Source organism: Geotrypetes seraphini, chromosome 10, assembly GCF_902459505.1.
Source record: "Geotrypetes seraphini chromosome 10, aGeoSer1.1, whole genome shotgun sequence".
In the NCBI taxonomy this organism is placed as follows: domain Eukaryota; kingdom Metazoa; phylum Chordata; class Amphibia; order Gymnophiona; family Dermophiidae; genus Geotrypetes; species Geotrypetes seraphini.
The window spans coordinates 81,200,510-81,219,818 of NC_047093.1; the positions used below are offsets into that span (position 1 = coordinate 81,200,510).

Sequence of the window (19,309 nt, forward strand, 5' to 3'; positions counted from 1 at the left end):
GTGCAATTCTGGAGGCCACATTATCGCAAAGATGTGCTGAGACTGGAGTCGGTTCAGAGAATGGCTACCCGGATGGTCTCAGGACTCAAAGATCTCCCGTACGAAGAACAGTTAGACAAACTGCAGCTATACTCGCTCGAGGAGCGCAGAGAGAGGGGGGACATGATCGAGACGTTCAAGTATCTCACGGGCCGCATTGAAGCGGAAGAAGATATCTTCTTTTTTCAAGGGACCCACGGTAACAAGAGGGCATCCGTGGGAAATCAGAGGCGGGAAACGACGAGGTGACACCAGGAAATTCTTTTTCACTGAAAGGGTGGTTGATCGTTGGAATAGTCTTCCACTGCAGGTGATTGAGGCCAGCAGCGTGCCTGATTTTAAGGTCAAATGGGATCGACACGTGGGATCTATTCACTAGGCAAAGGTAGGGGAGGGTCATTAGGGTGGGCAGACTAGATGGGCCGTGGCCCTTATCTGCCGTCTATGTCTATGTTTCTATGTTTCAATTAAATGCATAAATGTTTAGAGTAATGGCATAGATGCACAAATATGTGCACACATATGCATAAATGCCAAAAATTGCCTGAGCACTATTCTGCAAATGTGCACATAAATTATATAGTACATATTACATAGGTAAGCATACACCCCCCCCCTCTTTTACTAAGGTGTGTTAACCGATTAGCACCCGCTAATCAAATTAGCACGCACTAAATGCTAATGCGTCCATAGACTAGAAGGCCAGAAATTAATGCACAACTGCAGTGAAATGAATATCTTAATATCTCAGAAATCTTGGATTCTTTTAAAAACTTTGAAAGGTCAATTTTGTTGGCTTCATTTGTATTTGAGAAAGACGTAAATCTGATTATGAGATTATACTTCAGAAATGCTCAAATCCCTTTCTGTGGGAAGAAGATCTGGGTTTACCCAGATGTGACACGGCAGACACATAGGGCTCCTTTTACAAAACCGTGCTAGGGCCTTAACACGTGGAATAGCGCGCGCTAAATTGCCGTACGTGTTAGCCGCTACCGCCTCCTTTTGAGCAGGCGGTAGATTTCCGGCTAGCGCGCACTATAGCATGTGCTAATCCGGTACGTGCGGCTTTGTAAAAGGGGCCCATAGTGTGAGAAGAGCTTTTTTGGATATGAGCCAAGAAGTGCTGGCACTGGGTGCAAAATCTTTACTGGCTTACCCTTGTAAATGTCATATAACATATTTGAGTATTACCTAGGTTTATTTTCAACCAGAACATTTTGAGGGCATTTATTGATTTTAAAAAGTTGTTTGCCTGAAGTTCAAGTTATTAGATTGCTAATGTAAAGAGTATATTGGAGCCTAATTCACATTAGAGCCTTTTCTTATACATTGTTTTTGCCTTTTTTTTCTCCCTTAAATACTTGAACACCTCTCCTCTTTTTAGAGGTCTAAGGAAGAACTTTAAATTTGTTTCCTTAGCATACATTCCTATTATGTTTCTTTTTGGTTCAGTATTGCTTGAACAAGTGTCTACTTGTGAGTTTGTTTGAAAATCGCAATAAAAATAAAAAGTAACATATACAATCTCACTGCAATTTCATTTGATGGTTGGGCAAGTCATGATTTCAAAAAGGCTAATCTAAAAAGAAACAAACTAGTTTTATTTTCTTTTTTAAATCTTTATTCATTTTTAAACTTATAAGTGTGATAACATATCCATACAAATAACCATAAATATATCACTTAATAATCAACAATGATACATATAATATTCTCTTATCTCCCCCCCTCCCCACCCTTATCTATCATATAATCAATAATAAAACTATTCTGAAAGTAAAGCACTTCTTAGCCATGGGAATGGAACTGAATCCTAATTTCAGAGGAATGCCCTTAGGGATAAGCTACAAGTTTTCTCATATGAAAAATGTGAAACAGGCAGTTTTACTCTTGTGGTTGGTTGTGGACTTCATGCAAGGATGTGCCCCAGGTCTGAGGCAGTTAACTGCCCCATTTAAGAATGGGTTCTTGTAGTAGTTCATGAGCTGATGGCTTCAGCAACCATTAGTGTGACAAATTTTATAATTTACTTGTATTTTCAAGCAGTTATTTGTTGCCTCGACTTGTTTATTTTGATTGGACCTGAGGAAGAGTGCTAACTCCTAAAAGTTAGTCAAGGAAGACCAAGTTCAGTGTATGGGGCTGGAAAAAAATCGGCACTGTACTGTATTCTAGAAATGATGCTCCAGGATTCACAACGTTCTTAGGCCACCCACGTTTCTACAGTTATTGATAGTTTTTTGTGTCCCTAGGAGGATAACTTGGACCCCTGAGGAAGACGTGTTGTTTGAAACACGAACCGAGTCGGGTCCCTGTTCCTCCAATACAGAGGTGGACTACATTTAAAAAGGTATCAAGTACATCGTTTTTTTGCAGTATTTCTTCTTGATTTCGCTCCAGGATGGGTGCCCTTTATAGAACAGGACATAGTGCCGGGAGTTGCACTCAACTTTAGACACAAGGATTTACATCAACTGAAACTAGGTGTAAATCTTGATGGCAAATTATGCACGGATCTACTACTCTATAACACTGTGTGTATCTTAAGGGAATTGCCACCCACCCATGTCCCTGCCATCGATATGCCCCCCCTTTGCAGTTCTGTAGAGAAATACTTTTTCATGAATAAGAGAAAGTTCCGAGGACCACCAACAGATTTCAAGCTTACATAGTTAAACCTATTCTATTTAATACATCATTGAAAATTCTGTTTTCATCATGCACTCTTCTGCGTTTTAGCAAAACTGAATGCAAATGTTTCGTTGTTTCTCTAGCTTTGTCATGCCACTAAAGTACACATGCATCTAAATCTAAATCCTGGCCTTTGACCTGTCCTATGGCTGTATGTGCATATGGTCATATACCTGCCCTATGCTGACTTTCATCCACATCCAGCCTATGGCAATCCTTTTTTCAGACATTTAATGCACTATCCAAGTAGGCAAGTTTGAACGTAATAAACTCACTATGAAATCATGAGAGGCAGCTGATCACTAGCGATCCTAGATATTCAATGCCAGGGTCACTGCTATTGAATATCCGGGGCAAAGGTATGTGGCTCACACTTAGCCAGCCAATCCAATTTAGATTGGCTGCTCAGCCAATGATAACGGCCAAAGATAGACCAGTTTATTAGGCAGGTCTATCTGGCAATGTGCTTTAACTAACCAGCCAATGAAAATCGGTGATGACCGGCTATGTCACTGGGCTGGACAGCAAGTCCAATATTCAGCAGGCCTCCCCCCGTTCCGACGTCCATGTATACAATAAAAAATGTTGAGATAAAATTTCTGATCTTTCACTTTGTGTGAAAGAAGTTCACTGACCTCTGATTTCATTCTGAACAAAAAATCGATCTTTTGCCCTCTGTAATTCTGGGATTATTCATTAGCTCCCTCAGTCATAAATGCAGGTGATATTTACATGCTAAGATTATAGACTACTAGCTGATGACCCGGCGTTGCACGGGTATTTAATTATAGCAATAACACTGTAAATGGATTCAAATAAAGATACTTTATAGTGGTGAATGAAATTATTTTTTTACAGCTTTATAAAAAGTACAATATTCAAATTATAATGTGAAATATTTGACAAAATGAATACAATACAACAAACACAAAACTTGATTATAAACAACATTTTTAGTTTCACCTCCAGGAGCAAGAACATATAAATTCTTGGGTGAAGAGACCCCCAGAACATATCACCCCAGGTAGTGAGGGATCTGCATACCAAGTTTCGTTCAAATCGGTCAAGCCGTTTTTGAAGTACAGTGGTGCCTCGCACAGCGAACGCCTCGCACAGCGAACGCTGCGCACAACGAACTTTATATCTTGATTCGTACAACGGACTTCGTTTCACACAACGAAGTCCGGGGTTCCTGCGGGGTTGGATCGCAGCGGGGTTGGTCGAGCCGCGAGGGTAGTCTCCTTCTCCTTACCTGCCCTGTCGCAGCACACAGCCGAACGGAAATCTTCCCGATGTCAGCGCTGACGTCGGAGGGAGGGCTTAAGCAAAGCCCTCCCTTCCTCCGACGTCAGCGCTGACATCAGGAAGACTTCCGTTCGGCTGTGTGCGGCTGCGGCAGGGCAGGTAGGATGAAGGCAATGGCGAACGAAAGAGGGGGGAGGGGGCGGTCCGCCCCGAAGAATGTGCACAGCTGGTCAGGTCCCCCGATCGACCGACAACAGGCCCGGCCGACAAACCTCCCTGCCCTGTAGCCGCGAATCTAAATTACCTCTTACAGCAGCTTCAATAATCCAGCTGCTGTAAGAAGGTAATTTAGATTCGCGGCTACAGGACAGGGAGATTTGTCCGACCGGGCCTGTTCTGTTGTCGGTCGGGTGCAAAAGCGCCACAAAGGTGGAGGCAGGGAGGGAGGAAAGGTGGAGTGGAGAAGAAAAGACGCTTAAGGGGGGAGAAGGCCGCTGAAAGCACATGTTGGAGCAGGGGATGAGAGGGAGGGAGAGAAGGGGAAATATTGGACAAGGGCAGAAGGGATGCTAAATCATAGGGTGACAGGCAGAGAGAACAACAGGAAAAAGAGTGGAAGCAATCTTGAACCCTGAGGGTGAGGGCAGAGAGAGGTGGTGAGATGATTGATCATGGGGAGAGGGACAAAAGGGAATAGAGATGGGATAGGAAGATAGTGGAAGTAAAAGGACAGGGAGATGTATGTTTTTAGATGTATCTAAATAAAAATAATAACAAAAAATTTATCTTTTTTATGTCATCTTAGCATATTTTATGCTGCAGAACGAATTATTTTTTTTTACATGTATTCCTATGGGAAAACGCGTTTCACATAACGAACGTTTCACATAACAAACTTGCTCCTGGAACCAATTAAGTTCGTTGTGTGAGGCACCACTGTACTGTGAGAAGGGCAGCTTTTTACTTTTTTTCCATTGACATGAATGGGTGAAATCTGATGTTCTGTTTGTAGCTCCGCCAACGTGTGCTGGTGGGCCGAGAGACCCCCAGAACATATCACCCCAGGTAGTTGGAATTACTGTGAGAATGGCAGCTGTTTACATTTTTTCCATTGACATGAATGGGTGAAATCTGATTTTCTGTTTGTAGCTCCGCCCACGTGTGCATGTGGGCTGCGAGACCCCCAGAACATATCACCCCAGGTAGTGAGGGATCTGCATACCAAGTTTCGTTCAAATCGGTCAAGCCGTTTTTGAAGTACTGTGAGAATGGCAGCTTTTTACATATTTTCCATTGACATGAATGAGTGAATTCTGATTTTCTGTTTGTAGCGCCGCCCACGTGTGCAGGTGGGCCGCGAGACCCCCAGAACATATCACCCCAGGTAGTGAGGGATCCGCATACCAAGGTTCGTTCAAATCGGTCAAGCCGTTTTTGAATTACTGTGAGAATGGCAGCTTTTTACATTTTTTCCATTGACATGAATGGGTGAAATCTGATGTTCTGTTTGTAGCTCCACCCACGTGTGCAGGTGGGCCGCGAGACCCCCTGAACATATCACCCCAGGTAGTTGGAATTACTTTGAGAATGGCAGCTTTTTACATTATTTCCATTGACATGAATGGGAGAAATCTGATTTTCTGTTTGTAGCTCCGACCACGTGTGCATGTGGGCCGCGAGACCCCCAGAACATATCACCCCAGGTAGTGAGGGATCTGCATACCAAGTTTCGTTCAAATCGGTCAAGCCGTTTTTGAATTACAGTGAGAATGGCAGCGTTTTACATTTTTTCCATTGACATGAATGGGTGAAATCTGATGTTCTGTTTGTAGCTCCGCCCACGTGTGCTGGCGGGCCGCGAGACACCCAGAACATATCACCCCAGGTAGTTGGAATTACTGTGAGAATGGCAGCTTTTTACATTTTTTCCATTGACATGAATGGGTGAAATCTGATTTTCTATTTGTAGCTCCGCCCACGTGTGCAGGTGGGCCGCGAGACACCCAGAACATATCACCCCAGGTAGTTGGAATTACTGTGAGAATGGCAGCTTTTTACATTTTTTCCATTGACATGAATGGGTGAAATCTGATTTTCTATTTGTAGCTCCGCCCACGTGTGCTGGTGGGCCGCGAGACCCCCCAGAACATATCACCCCAGGTAGTGAGGGATCTGCATACCAAGTTTCGTTCAAATCGGTCAAGCCGTTTTTGCGTGATCGCGGCACATACACACACACACACATACATACACACATACATACCTCCGATTTTATATATATAGAAGATTAGCTCTTAGACATGTGAATTTGACATTCACAAGTGTGACGTATGAACTCCTGATTCTATATATGGCATCTAGAATTGTATGTCCAAGATGTGCATGCAACTTAATTGAGTAACAAGCCCTTAACTATCAATAATTGGATGCTAAGAACCAATTATTGAAGTTAATTAGCACTCATTAAAATTTGTGCACCTGACTGTGCACTATTCTATAAAGCATGGCACTTAACTCGACTAACATGGAATTCAAAAGAGGGAGTGGCTATAGACATGTCTTGAACATTCCCCAAAGTACATTATATATGAAGACTTCGGCAGTTACAAGATAAGTGAATTTATACTACCGTATTTTTCGCTCCAAAAGTGGGTGGAAATGTCGGTGCATCTTATGCAGCGAAGATATCTTTTTTTTTTTTTAAACACCCCCCCACCCTTTCGGACCTTTTTAAATGTCCCTTATAGCATGGTGGTCCTGCGGAGTATTGGCTGGCAGGAGTGAGCTTTCCTGCCTGGGCCCGCACTGCTTTCTAAATGGCTGCTGTCAGTTCTCGCCTTTAACTTCATGCTCGGCACGTGCTTCCGATCCCCGCCACCGCTGCTCAGCTCCCGCTATCACCTGCCCATCGCCACCTTCAACTTCATTCTTGGTGTCCTGCATATCCTGCTGCCTTGCTTTTGCCAGTGGGGCGCGCAGGGGCAAGGTCAGATTGTGGGACTGGGGGAGCGCAAAGCATGTGGTCAGAAAACAAAGAGCAGAGGGTAGGAGGCTGTGGGGTTCTGCAGAGACATGGGGGCTGCGATGCAATCCTGGGGGCTTTTGTCTGGAGAACGGAAGGGTCATAGTTGCTGGGGGTGAGGAGAGAAGGGTCTTTTAACACTGCTTGCATTGTTTCTTGTACTGGCATCCTCCTTGTTTTAAAACAGCTCGGTATTGCAGGCCTCGCTGCTCTAGGCCCCCCCTATTATTTGGGTTAATATGGTAGGGCTTGAAGGGATAAAAAGTCCACTGCCCCTACACTCTCCAGGAAAGATTTGGATTCGGGCAATCGGGGAAGGAGGGAAGAGGGAGGGGGTATTTGTCTTGGTTTTCTCTAACCCTTGGGAGGGGGTGGAGGGTGGTTCTTCCTCAGGGACCATAAGAATCCAGGTCTCTGATGGGGGTAATAGAGTTTTTACATATTTGGGGTGTATGGGATTTGGGAGGGTGGGGGGGACAGGGTGAAAAGCCTGGCAAGGATTGTGGGGTTAGGTGCAGAGCCTGGTATATATTAGTACACAATTTGGATCAGAATTTTTTTTTCTTGTTTTCCTACTCTAAATCTAGGGTCCGTCTTATGGTCAGGTGCGTCTTATGGAGCGAAAAATACAGATAAATTTCTTGCATCAATATTGAGCATTATAATGTGCTATGATTGAGAAATGGTGGGCTTGACTCACACTACGGTCTCAAACATTTGAATATTTTTCTGAGCACAGTTCTAGTACTTTATTACTTTTGATATATTGACTTTTGAAAGATATGTATGCTGGTGCTTTTTTTTTTTCGTTTTGTGAGTAAAATATTTTCACACCAGCTGTGGTAATAAATTTCCTCTTGTGTTTGGGTAACTGAATTTTGAGCGCCATTTATAGAATTTCCTCCTAAGCGCTATTCTGTAAGCTTAATGTCCAACAAACATAGGTGCATATTTGCAATGGCATACACATGGGGAGGGGGGAAGAAGGCATAGGCTTGGGCAGGATTCATAATTACATGCGTAACTTATAGGTTACTATAAATTATGCATTTAAATGCAACATTTATTTCCCACCATTTACACCTGCCAATGACCAGACATAAGTGTTCATGCCTAAATGTTGGTGCGTAAATACAGATTTATAAGCTATTCCATAAAGACACCTGGATGCAGTGGTGTAGTAAGCGAGAGCATGGGGGTGGACCGCCCCAGGTGCCATCTTCAAGGGGGGCACTGATGCTGGCACATCTCCTCCTCTACAGCCCCGCATGCCTCTTTAAACATTTACCAGCACAAGCAGCATCTTCCACTTGCTGCTCACGCTGGCCTCAGCTTCCTTCAGAAGTCACTTCCTGGTCACAAGACCAGGATGTGATGTCAGAAGGGAGTCGAGGCTAGGATGAGCTTCAGGTGGAAGATGATCATGCTGGTGAATATTTTGAGGTATGTGGGGGGTAGAGGGGCAGTCAAGCAGCGGGGAAGAGTGGGGGGGGGATGCTCAAGTGGTAGAGAAGAGTGGGGGTGCACAGCAGAGTGATACTGGGCACAACTGCCCCAGGCACTACACTTCTTCGCTACACTACTACCTGGGTGCTCAGATGTTAAAGAATAGCCCTTAATACCCAGCATTTTGTCTATGTTTTGGCACCCTATACTAAATTGATCCCTAGATCAGAGTTTCTCAAACTGTGGATTGAGACCCCTCAAATGGGGGTTTGGGGGTCCTGACATAGGTGGGCTCTCCATAGGTGCATTGTTATTATAAAGCTCCATGGGGGGGGGGGGGGGGGTTCACAATTTTATTTGGCTGCAGTCATGGAATAGCATTGTCCTTAATTCTACCCGTCTGATATATTGGTTGCCACTCCCTGAGAGTCTGCAGGGAGTGTTCAACTTTTTTTTTATCCCTCGGGGAGATTGAGAACAGGTTTGTGACACGAGGCAGACGTTCTAAATTATTTGACCTTAGTCAGGAGGGCTAGGGATGATAATACAGGATATCCAACAGACTGACTATATCGTTGCATGTTCTCACTGGTAGTTCAGACCAATTAGAATGGCTTGATTCCATAATGGAAGGTGAGGCAGCCTGAGTCTTTTTTCCTCTGCTGGGAAGGGAATACGTAAAAGGTATATGACTAACCACAGCACAGTCAGGGAAGCAGGGGGAGGAGAGAGTGGGAGGGAAAGAGGAGGAGAAATGTTGTTGGTTTTTTTTTCTTGAAACCTGACTACTGACAGCCTTATGTGAGGGAAAGCAGATGAAGGTGCACTTTGGAATTCCTGTGCAGGAGCTCTACATTTTTGTATGATGATGGGTGAGATCTACTGCTGCAGTGTTTTGCTTCGGTTACCTTGCCTTTGCTTGTATGTCAACTTTTTTAAACTGAGCATTCCTTTCACTTTTCAATATCTTCGACGCATTTCAGGGGCATCTTTCCCACTTCTGGTACTGCTGCTGAACTTATTAATCATAGTGGAAACTACTGTTGCAGGTAAAAGGCTTTTTCTTAAAAATACAAATTTACTTTTCTAAGCTAAGGTTGAGTGAAAGTAGGTGTTGCATTGGATTTTGGTAGGAGAACAACATGAAGTCTCAGAAGTATTCTCCCAGCTTATTCTAGCCATTGATTCTACATAGAGATGGGTTTATTTTTGGTTTATTGAGATAATTGTCGGTTGTATTTTTGGATGCTTTTCAATATTATAAAATGAATCTATTTAGGAAGAATACACTCCAATATGACATTAAGATAGCAGATTTTCTAATGATACACTTTTGTTTAATAGTAATAACAAGGTAGTTATATGTGGAACTTTGCTGCATATTAAGCCTCCTATGGACCGCTATAAATGCTGGCTTTTCTTAATTATGACAGGGATAGCCATGCAAATGATAACTCGCAATTGGAAAAATTGTGATTGACTTAATTTTCCTTTGTGGTGGGCGAATTTATGTTAAACCTATAGGTATGAGAAAATGAATGCTGACATGTTAGGGCATTCTAAGATTTTTAACTTAGGGCTCCTTTTATCGAGGCATGCTACGGAGGTTAGCGCGCCGGACATTTCATCACGCGCTAACCCACACGGCAGCCTAAAATCCTAATGCCTCGTCAATGGAGGCGTTAGGTACTAGCGCGGCAGGCAGTTTAATGCGCGGTATTCCATGCGTTAAACCGCTACCGCGCCTTGTAAAAGGACCCCTTAGTTTGGGGGTCGATTGACGTCTTTTGTAACATTGCTATAGTTCTCTTTATCCTTCTTATTGATGATATAATTTAGACACATCTGGGGGGGGGGAAGGATATATCTTTAGTGTGATTCCTTGATGTAAATGTTGGTTGGTTGGGGGGTTTATATTATTGCATTGCTACTGATTGAATTTAAATGCTTAATTGTTATTACTGATGAATATTGTATTGCACTTTTTGTTAAGTTATGGAAAATCAATAAATATTTATAAAAAAAAAAATAATAATAATGATGAAATCATGAACTAAAATGTTGTCTGACAGTCCTGGAATCATATCCTTTTCCTATTTCCTTCAGCTCTGTTCCTTGTAAATTATCACTGCTTCTTTCATGTTTCATTTCAAGAGTTTCCTTTCTAGACAGCAGGAAGCTATAAATACAAAGCTAGCATAAAACCAATCTAACTGCATTTTCTAACGCTCCCCTAAGAGCTGCTTGCACAACTTCCAGCTTTACTTCTGTTTTGTTCCCCTGGAAATAAGCGCTGGCTTATAACAGAAGTTTGCTCTAAAGGACTGCTTGGGAAAGATCAGGCTATAACTTTAGAAAGGGCATGCTGCGTCTAATGCAGAACAGGTTACTGGGATGGCGTGCTAAACATCAGGGAATGTCCTAGCTATGAGCTTGGTTTTCTCATCAGCATTCCTTTTGTGGTTTAACTCCGTAATTTCCTAAATTTCAGCCAAAGATTGAACAGAAGGGCTGGAGTACCAGGCTAGTTTAGCTCCTTTAGTGGGAATGAAGAAGTGTCTCTTTGAAATAAGCCATCACTGCAATCCCTAAGAGTGTAGCGCAGCCAACCTTGAAAGCAGCAGTTCTCCAGAACCCACTGCCCACTCTTGTGTTCAGAATATGAATGCGCTATACTTGTGCCCATCAGCATCTGCAAATAAAGCTGACAACCAGGCATAGAATGTCCTGGAAGACTGGGTTCAGAAATGGTGAAAACCCCTTTCCCTAAACCACAGAGAAAGGCTTATTATTCTGTATCCTTAAATTTATTATGGGGCACTCAGGAAAGCATTTATTAGCAATAAGGATTAACATATTTAGGAAATACAAGATAGTCTGGTGATCTGTGTGTCATTCAAATTGCTCTATGGCTTCTATTTCCAGGCCATACTAGTTCAATTTACTGGATGAAATAGCTCAGGATGGAATCTTTCTATGGCTGTCACTGTATAGTGCAAAAGTGTTATATTGCCTAAAGATATCGAGCTAGTGAGAGAAATGCTCCTGGCGGAATTCTGCACAAAATATTTTAAAAATTCTGTGCAAAATATTTCAAAATTCTGATTATTTGTAGTGTTTTATGGACCATTCTCCTAGCCTGAGGCCTGAAATTCCATCCTGTTTTTTCCTTTCTCAGGTTTCAGCCTCCTTAGTTCCCTCTCTCACTTCAGCTGCAGTTCTGATTCCCTCTAAATCAGGGTCCCGCAAACTTTCTTGAGCTGCGGCACACTAAACATACTGGCCTTGGCTTGAGGCATCTGGAAGTGCAGGGAGATCGCCGTGGTGATGTCCACGCATGCGCGAAGGCCCTCCAGATGGGCTCTGAGATGCCAGAAGGGGGTGCCAACAGGAAAGAGGGCCAGAGGGAAGAGAGGTGCTGGCACCAGCTGATTGTCTACAGGACGTGCCTCCTACTCCGTTTCTGGTCTTGTTCACTCTCTCTTCCACTCCCTATCCCCACTTGTGAGTCCAGAATCTATGTCCCCTCCCCCCTCCCCCACCTCTCTTGCTTGCACCCTGAATCACTTCTCCACTCCCCACGGTCTAGCATTTCTCTCCCCTTCTCTCCATAGTTAAGCATCTCTTCTTTCTCAACCCCTTCCCCCTTACTTAAAAGTCCAGCAACCATGTCCCCTCTCCTCCCCTCCCCCCACTTACAGTCCAGCAGCCATGTTCTCTCCTCTTCTCCCCCACTTGCAATCCATCATCAATGTTCCCTCTTTTCGCCCCCCCACTTGGAGTCCAGCATCTATATCCCCTCCCCTATGGGCCTAGCATCCATGTTTTCTCCTCCCCCCTCCAAATTGTGGTCCAGCATCCATGTCTCCATCCCCTCTCCCTCCCCTGCATGGGTCTGGATTATGTCAGACTGATCCCCCCCTGTAAGATCTGACATACCTGCAGGATTCCCAAAACAGCAGCAGTGGCGGTGGCTGGCTGGTAGCAGCAGTGCTGTGAACAGGCTGTTTGTGGCCAGCCCTGCCAGGGCCTTCCTTCTGCTGTGTCCTCCTTCTACAGGAAGTGATGCGGCAGAGGGCAGGCCCCGGCGGGGCCAGTCACAAGCAGCCTCTACTGAATGACCACCACCACTACTGCTGCTTTGAGATGCGTGCAGGTATATCTGATCTCACGGGGGGGGGGGGGGGAGAGGGGGGAGGGGTGTCGATCAGTTGGTCAGTCAGAGGCCAGACCCGCTTAGGGGAGGGGTAATTGTCGGGTCAGGGGCAGATTGGAAGGTTTGCGCAGAATTCCACCAAGAGTAGAGAACATAAGCAGCTCCTGAACTCTGTATTCTGCTTTCACAGTGCCATAACTGTGCGTGCAAAAGGGGTTATGAATAATACACTAAGCAGCTGTGCATGTAACAGGGATTAAGAATAGTACTCTGAGCAGATGTGAAATAAAGTTGCATAATAGCCAAACAAGGGCTACTGAGTAACTGTTTTCATTTATTGCATTGGGTCTGATTCTATAAATGGTTTCTAGTTTAGGTGCCGCTGAGTGCTCTAATCATGCACCTCTAGCAACGCCTAACCTAAATCCGCATGCAACTTAATTATTTTAAATTGGTTAATTGGTATGGCAATTAACCATGCCAGTAAAGAAACATTATTTTAATTGATAATTAGGTTCATAGTCAGTCGCGCGTGAGACACCAGTGCACCGACAATGGAGGGCAGACAATTCAGGGCAAAACACCAGCGTGCCGCGGGAAAACTTTTCCAGCAAGACACGCACATACTTTCTTTTGGAGTTTCTTCTATACAGGCAGAGGCTTGCTTGCGATTCCAACTGACTCTTTTTCCATCTGGAACCCCTGATGAAGGTGTTTATCAAAACATGGACCATGTCGGGTCCATTTGTTTGTTTTTAACCGCGTTTTACCTATTGTTATAATAAACTTTGCCTGCATCATTGTTCGCTCGTCTGCAGTTTTTTCTTGTTTTGGGAACATGCTGGGCCACGGGGACTATCCAGAGCCTTGGCACCTGGCCATGAGAAGGGAAGTTCCCGGACCATGACTCCCAGGCCGGGAAACCCCCCCCCCTTCATTGCTGGCACCCGGGGATGACCGCCCCCCGCCCCCCCTTGGTACGTCACTGTCCATATGATAAAGAAAACAAAATAGCAGATCTCAAGTTTCATGGTTTCAAGTTCATTTAAAATTTGATTATGTCGCTTATAATACTTCTAAGCGATGTACACTTTAAAATGGGGTACATTATTATAAAATAAGAATACATCTCAAATCATACAAGGACCAACATGATATGACAGGGAAAGGGGTTGAACTACAATAGTTATAGTAAAGAAAGGAGTCTAGGGGAGCACATAAAGGGTTGACAGGGGGAATCTCTGATGTTTCCTGAGTTGTATACTTCTTTAAAAAGAAGTATCATACATTTGATACTTAAGTGTGAAAAACATCTTTAAATAAAAAAGACTTTAAGCTGCTTTTAAAGTGATCGAGTTTTTTTCTCTAAGATAAGAGGGTAAAGTATTCCATAGCTGCGGAGTATAAATTGTGAATATTTCATTTCTTCGAGTATTAATGACTTTTAGGGAGGGAACTACAAGTAAATTGTGATCTGCAGATCATAAAGTTCTCAATGGTGCATATGGTATTAAGAGTTTATCTAGGAATGCTGGTAAGTTTGATTGTCGTACTTTAAAACAGAGCAAGATTATTTTATAAGTAATCCGATGGGATATTGGCAACCAGTGGGCATTCTGTAGAAGGGGCATCATTTTCTTGAGCGACAGCTTTTTATCACAAGCCACTGGCCCTGGTCCAACTTTTCACTATACATTTATCTACAAACGTTCATCAGTGTTCCCTGATGAAGGCATCATTGATGCCGCAACGTGGATCCTTGTTGGGATATTTTTTTAAAAAACAATAAAGCCTGTATACTGGTTGCTTAAGACATCTCTCTTGCCTTTCTTTTGTTTTGTCTGTATCTCTCCTTTAAGACAAGTACTGTCTCTTTGTTGTCTGACCTTATATACCGCCAACGGAGAGCTATCTTTCCTCTTTCATTCACTTTCTCCTCCCCCCTCCCCCCTCCCCCCACACACATATCCAAAGCATGAAGGCAGCAGACAGCAGAAGCTTTTGCATGTCAGTGTGCACTCAAAGATACCAGCACTCCTCTGCAAGGGTTTCCAGTTTAACAGGAAACCCACAGAAGAAGAGAGGGGCAAGGTTTGTGAACTTGTGCAGACTCACAGACTTCATGCCCACTGCTATTACTAGATATTAGTCACAGTGGAGATCCAAAGGGAGGAGGAGCAGTGCTATTTTTGTAACTCCGTCTACTGATGATGTGACTCTATTTCGGATTCCCACCTATAATTTAGGAACCACAAATAGCCCCCGTAGATATCCTTTTGGGCTTTATTGTCAAGTTATTGTTTTCAGAGATGGGCAGACATGATCGTGAGGATAGAGAGGAGTTGTAGTCCCACTCATGGAACCCATCTCTCATCTCCTCCCATAGTTCCATGTGCAGGACCCCACCAACTATAGGGGATGGTTTCTACTGCAGTCCTGGGCACTAAATGCTCCAACATTGCTCCGATGTTCATAGGAATTCTAAGAGAGTTGGAGCATTTAGCGCTCCAGGTCACTGTAGAAACTTCTATTGCAGCTTAGTATAAAGAAAAAAAAGTGTATGGGAGGGGGGGGGGTTATATTTGCAGCTCCTTAAAGATGACCTTAACTAGATACTGTTGTTATTTTCTGAACAGTTTTCAGGAGGCTTATGATTGTAGTCTGTGATCTATAACCACAAAAAAAAAAAACCTCGCAAAATAATGGAAGAAGTGGACCAGAGAGAGTAGTTCAAATTTTTCATTTTCTTGTTCAGCTCAAGGCAAGGACAGATCAACTGTAATTGTTTTCTAGACATAACACTTTATTTCTGTAAAACACATTGGATTTTGAATTGGGATAATGTGGTCCACAAGTGCTGTATTGGTATGCACTCTGATCCTTAGCCAATTACTTTCTTCTACCCCTGCCAAAGTCACAGAAAGGATTAGGACTTCCCTCCCCCACCCCGCCACACACACGTCAAACAGTAGTGATTTTCTCCTTGGTCATGTCGGTCACTGACAAGGAACCTTTTTCAAATTTCCACATCTCATGCCAGCTGAAATAAGGGAAAGGAGGCAAACTTACAGTGGTTCTAGTCTGGTACTTTTTTTTTCAGCAGAAAATTACTACTTACCCTGAGGGCTATAGAACTAAGAATCTTTCAGAGACGTGGAGGGGCATAATCAAAAGAAATGTCTAAGTCCGATTCTGACGTATGGCACTAGATGCCAAAAGTTAGCAGTGGAAAAATGCCCATTCTCAAAAAATACGTCTAGAATATATATATTTTTTTGAAATTCATCTATCTGGACATCCATGCTCTAGATCAGGGGTGTCCACCCTTTTGGCTTTCCTGGGCCGCATTGGCCCCAAAAAATGTTTCTGGGGCCGCACAGATGCGCAAACGCTGCAGCAAGACAGAGGAGGGAGCCGGCAAGATGGTAGACACCCGGGGGCAGCAGAGGAAAACACTGCATCGCCCTTGACCGGGCCGCACAAAATACTTTACGGGGCTGCATGTGGCCCTCAGGCCGCAGGTTGGACACCCCTGCCCTAGATCATCCAGACTAGCAGTATGTCTGTCTTTATACCACATTTTCAACTATAAATTCATCTAAGTCCCAAATGCCCAGAACAAGGCCATTTGGGCTTGGGAAGGGCCAGCATTGTGATGGACTGGCTACCCAGACATGGCAACAGAACAGTGGGGCACCTTACAGGGCACTGCTGTGAACTTCACACAAAGGATGCCACATAAACATCTCACCAGAACTCCATTATATGTTATGGTGAGCCTCCCAAAATCCACTATACCCACCTGTCTACAATTCCAATAGCCCTTATGGCTGCAGGTGGCACCTATATGGCAATAGAGTTTGTTTGTTTTTTTTGGGGGGGGTTGGTGGCCTCATATTTTCCACCATGAATGTAGTGATTAGAGTGGCTTATAGGCCTGGGTCCTCCTCTCAATGGTTCACTACCCCCCCCCCCCCCGGCTACTTAAGATACCTGTATACAGCTCTACTTCGCTTTCCTATAGCAAATTCTGATGTTCCAGAGGCAAGTTTGTACTTTTTTTATTTTGATCTATGTGGACGTGTGTGTGGGGGTCAGTGAATATTGGGGGAGTGTGTGGGGGTCATTACTTTGTCTCTGCAGTGGTTATCTGGTCACTTTGCATACCTTTTTGGCAGTTATACCTGCTTTTACATCGTCTAACTCACAACATTTCATCCAGGAAGTCTCGTGAAACATTCGTTTATCCCTGCAGGACGACTAAGTCTAGGTCAGCCCACATCCTGCCCAAATACTGCTGTAACCACTCCTCCAAATATGCCCCTTTTAGCTTTGGGCACACAGCAGCATACATAGGCCTAAAATGTCCCTGGATACGTCCAGAAATTTGGTTTGATTATCGACACTTAGACGACCTGTCTTTTAGGTCATCCAAGTACTGACTTGGGCGGGTTTTTAGATGTGTTTAAGTTTCGATTATGAGCCCCATATACTTTTTCTTACTTTGTACCTAAGGGAAATATCAGTAAATTATTGCTTTTGATGAGACTTGCTTAAGATGCCTATACCACTGTTGTTAAATGACTGAACAAATGACTCCACACACCAAAAACAGAGCATTATCAGTTCCAAAAGGAGCATTGCCAGCCTCTCCACCTCTTCAGAAAATTTATTATATTACAGATACTGAAATGAAAACAGCAGAAGTTTCATTAGATTTACTTATCGATGCCGAAGAGGAGAGGTAGGAGTGCTCCACAGTACTGACTCTTGGCAACATCGAGGAGCTACAGCAGCGGATGCATGGAGTTGCAACGCCGATGTCTGATGTTAGCCCGCTGAAGGCACCGGGGCCGGGCGAGACTGGAGCTGCTTCTCTTGGGCCAGTAACCACTCTTAGCCCAAACGTCCGAGCGCCAGCCCTGCAGCCCCAGATTACCAGCTCTCCAAGGGGCGAGGAAACCCTGGAACTGGGGGAGGTCCTTTCTCCTGAGGCAATCAACATCACTACGAAGGAAAGGAGGCAGAACACACTCAACAAAAGTTTCCAATATGGGAGAAGCCTGCTCAGGTGACTCTGGAGTCCTTATGGGATTTAATGGCTAATTTTGCTAAAACTATTAGCCCCAATTTCCAATATATAGAGACTAAGCTGACTCATCACACTAAGGAGCTTAAATACTTAAAACAATAATAACTTTATATAATAATAACTTTACTCTTCTATACCGCCGTAATCAGATGACTTCTAGGCGGTTCACATCGAAGAGGGCTGGACAATCAGCGAATTACAGAAAGTAAATGGTGAAGGTACAACATATTTCATAAGGAATAGACAGAAGAAAAATATAAATTTAGTGAGGCTTCTGATTAGGAGATGAATCGGTCAGACAGTACGGTTATAATTACTTTCCGAAAGGTGCCGTAGATCAGCCTGGCTCCATTGATGTAGTTACCCAGCCAGGACTGCTGTTTGCTTGCTTGGAACATGAAGGATTTGTATTTACAGCCGGTGATCCTTGGGTATGCAAATGTGCTACAGTTTCTAAAAGAAGATCTGACTGTTTCAAAATCCTCTGTCCAAAAACTTGACCAAGATTTATTATTGTCTAAACAATTACAGGAGGAAGTTAGAAAAGCCTGAGAACAACTTACGCAATAACAATCTGAGACTTATTAATTTTCCTAGGCTAATGGCGGTAACTCCTAGGGAGATGCTTAGGAGATACTTGATAGAAGTTCTACAAGTCACAGAAGATGCTTTACCTCCATTTTCTCAAGTGCATTACCTACCAAATAAAAATGGACCATTGAATGTATCTGAAATTTTGGAAACGTCTGATAACGATATAGTAACATTTTCCACATTGATATTAACAGTAGCTTTTTCGATAAGTATGGTTATTGAGGCTTTTCTTTAAAAATAAACAGAAAGAATTTCTTGGATATAAAATCCAAATGTATCCTGATCTTTCAAGAGAAACTCAAAAACGCCATAGAGAATTTCTTCTTTTGAAACCAGGGGTCATTCTGATGGGGGCTACATTTTATCTGAGACATCCTTGCAAGTGTATTATTTGCCACCGCTCAGTTAAATATGTTGTCTTTGCCAGAAAGTATCATGCCTCTACCACATCACTGTACTCCAAATGATGTGTCTTCTAGGCCACATGGCATCCACTTTTCACATAACTCCATTTGCCTGTCTACCTCTCAGGGAACCTCAGTGAACTCTCTCAACGCAATTGTCTCAGTCCACTGGAACACTATTCCAAAAGATACAAGTAACCTCTGACCTTTGTCAGCATCTTCAGTGGTGGCTCTTATTGACCAGTCTCTCCAGAGGCCTTCCGTTTCTACCACATCAAAAGATATTAACCACAAATGTTTCCATGCTCAGCTGGGGAGCTAACATAGCCAGACTTCATTTGTAAGGCAGCTGGAGTTCTTATGAGAAAATACTTCACATCAATTTCCTCGAGCTTTGAGCAATCCAAAATGCTCTACGTACATTCTAGGATTGCATGCTCAATCAAGCGGTACTCATTCAAACACACAATCAGGTAGCCATGTACAATCAAGAAACAAGGTAGCAAGGGGTCTCACCTATTTTGCCAAGAAGAGATCCGAATCTGGTCCTGTGCAATTCCTCGTGACATATTTCTCAAGGTGGTTTATCTTACAGGAAAACAGAATGTATTAACAGA

At 43.5% G+C, this 19,309-nt stretch overlaps 1 protein-coding gene across 4 annotated transcripts in view; it reads left to right on the forward strand.

The window, feature by feature from the left end:
- The first annotated feature begins 8,359 nt into the window (after nucleotides 1–8,359).
- Nucleotides 8,360–19,309, forward strand: part of PTGS1 (prostaglandin-endoperoxide synthase 1) — a 125,987-nt gene continuing 115,037 nt past the window's right edge. Inside the window, exons 1-2 of one of the 4 annotated variants that reach the window (XM_033962227.1) lie at nucleotides 8,390–8,443; nucleotides 9,430–9,495. Coding sequence is in view for 2 of the 4 variants with exons in the window: in XM_033962225.1 (XP_033818116.1) it covers nucleotides 9,309–9,495 (187 nt within the window). In the remaining 2 variants the exon portion in view is untranslated. Of the gene's footprint in view, nucleotides 8,444–9,219; nucleotides 9,496–19,309 lie in introns of those variants that run through there. The other 3 variants (XM_033962226.1, XM_033962228.1, XM_033962225.1) reach the window with 3 other exon arrangements.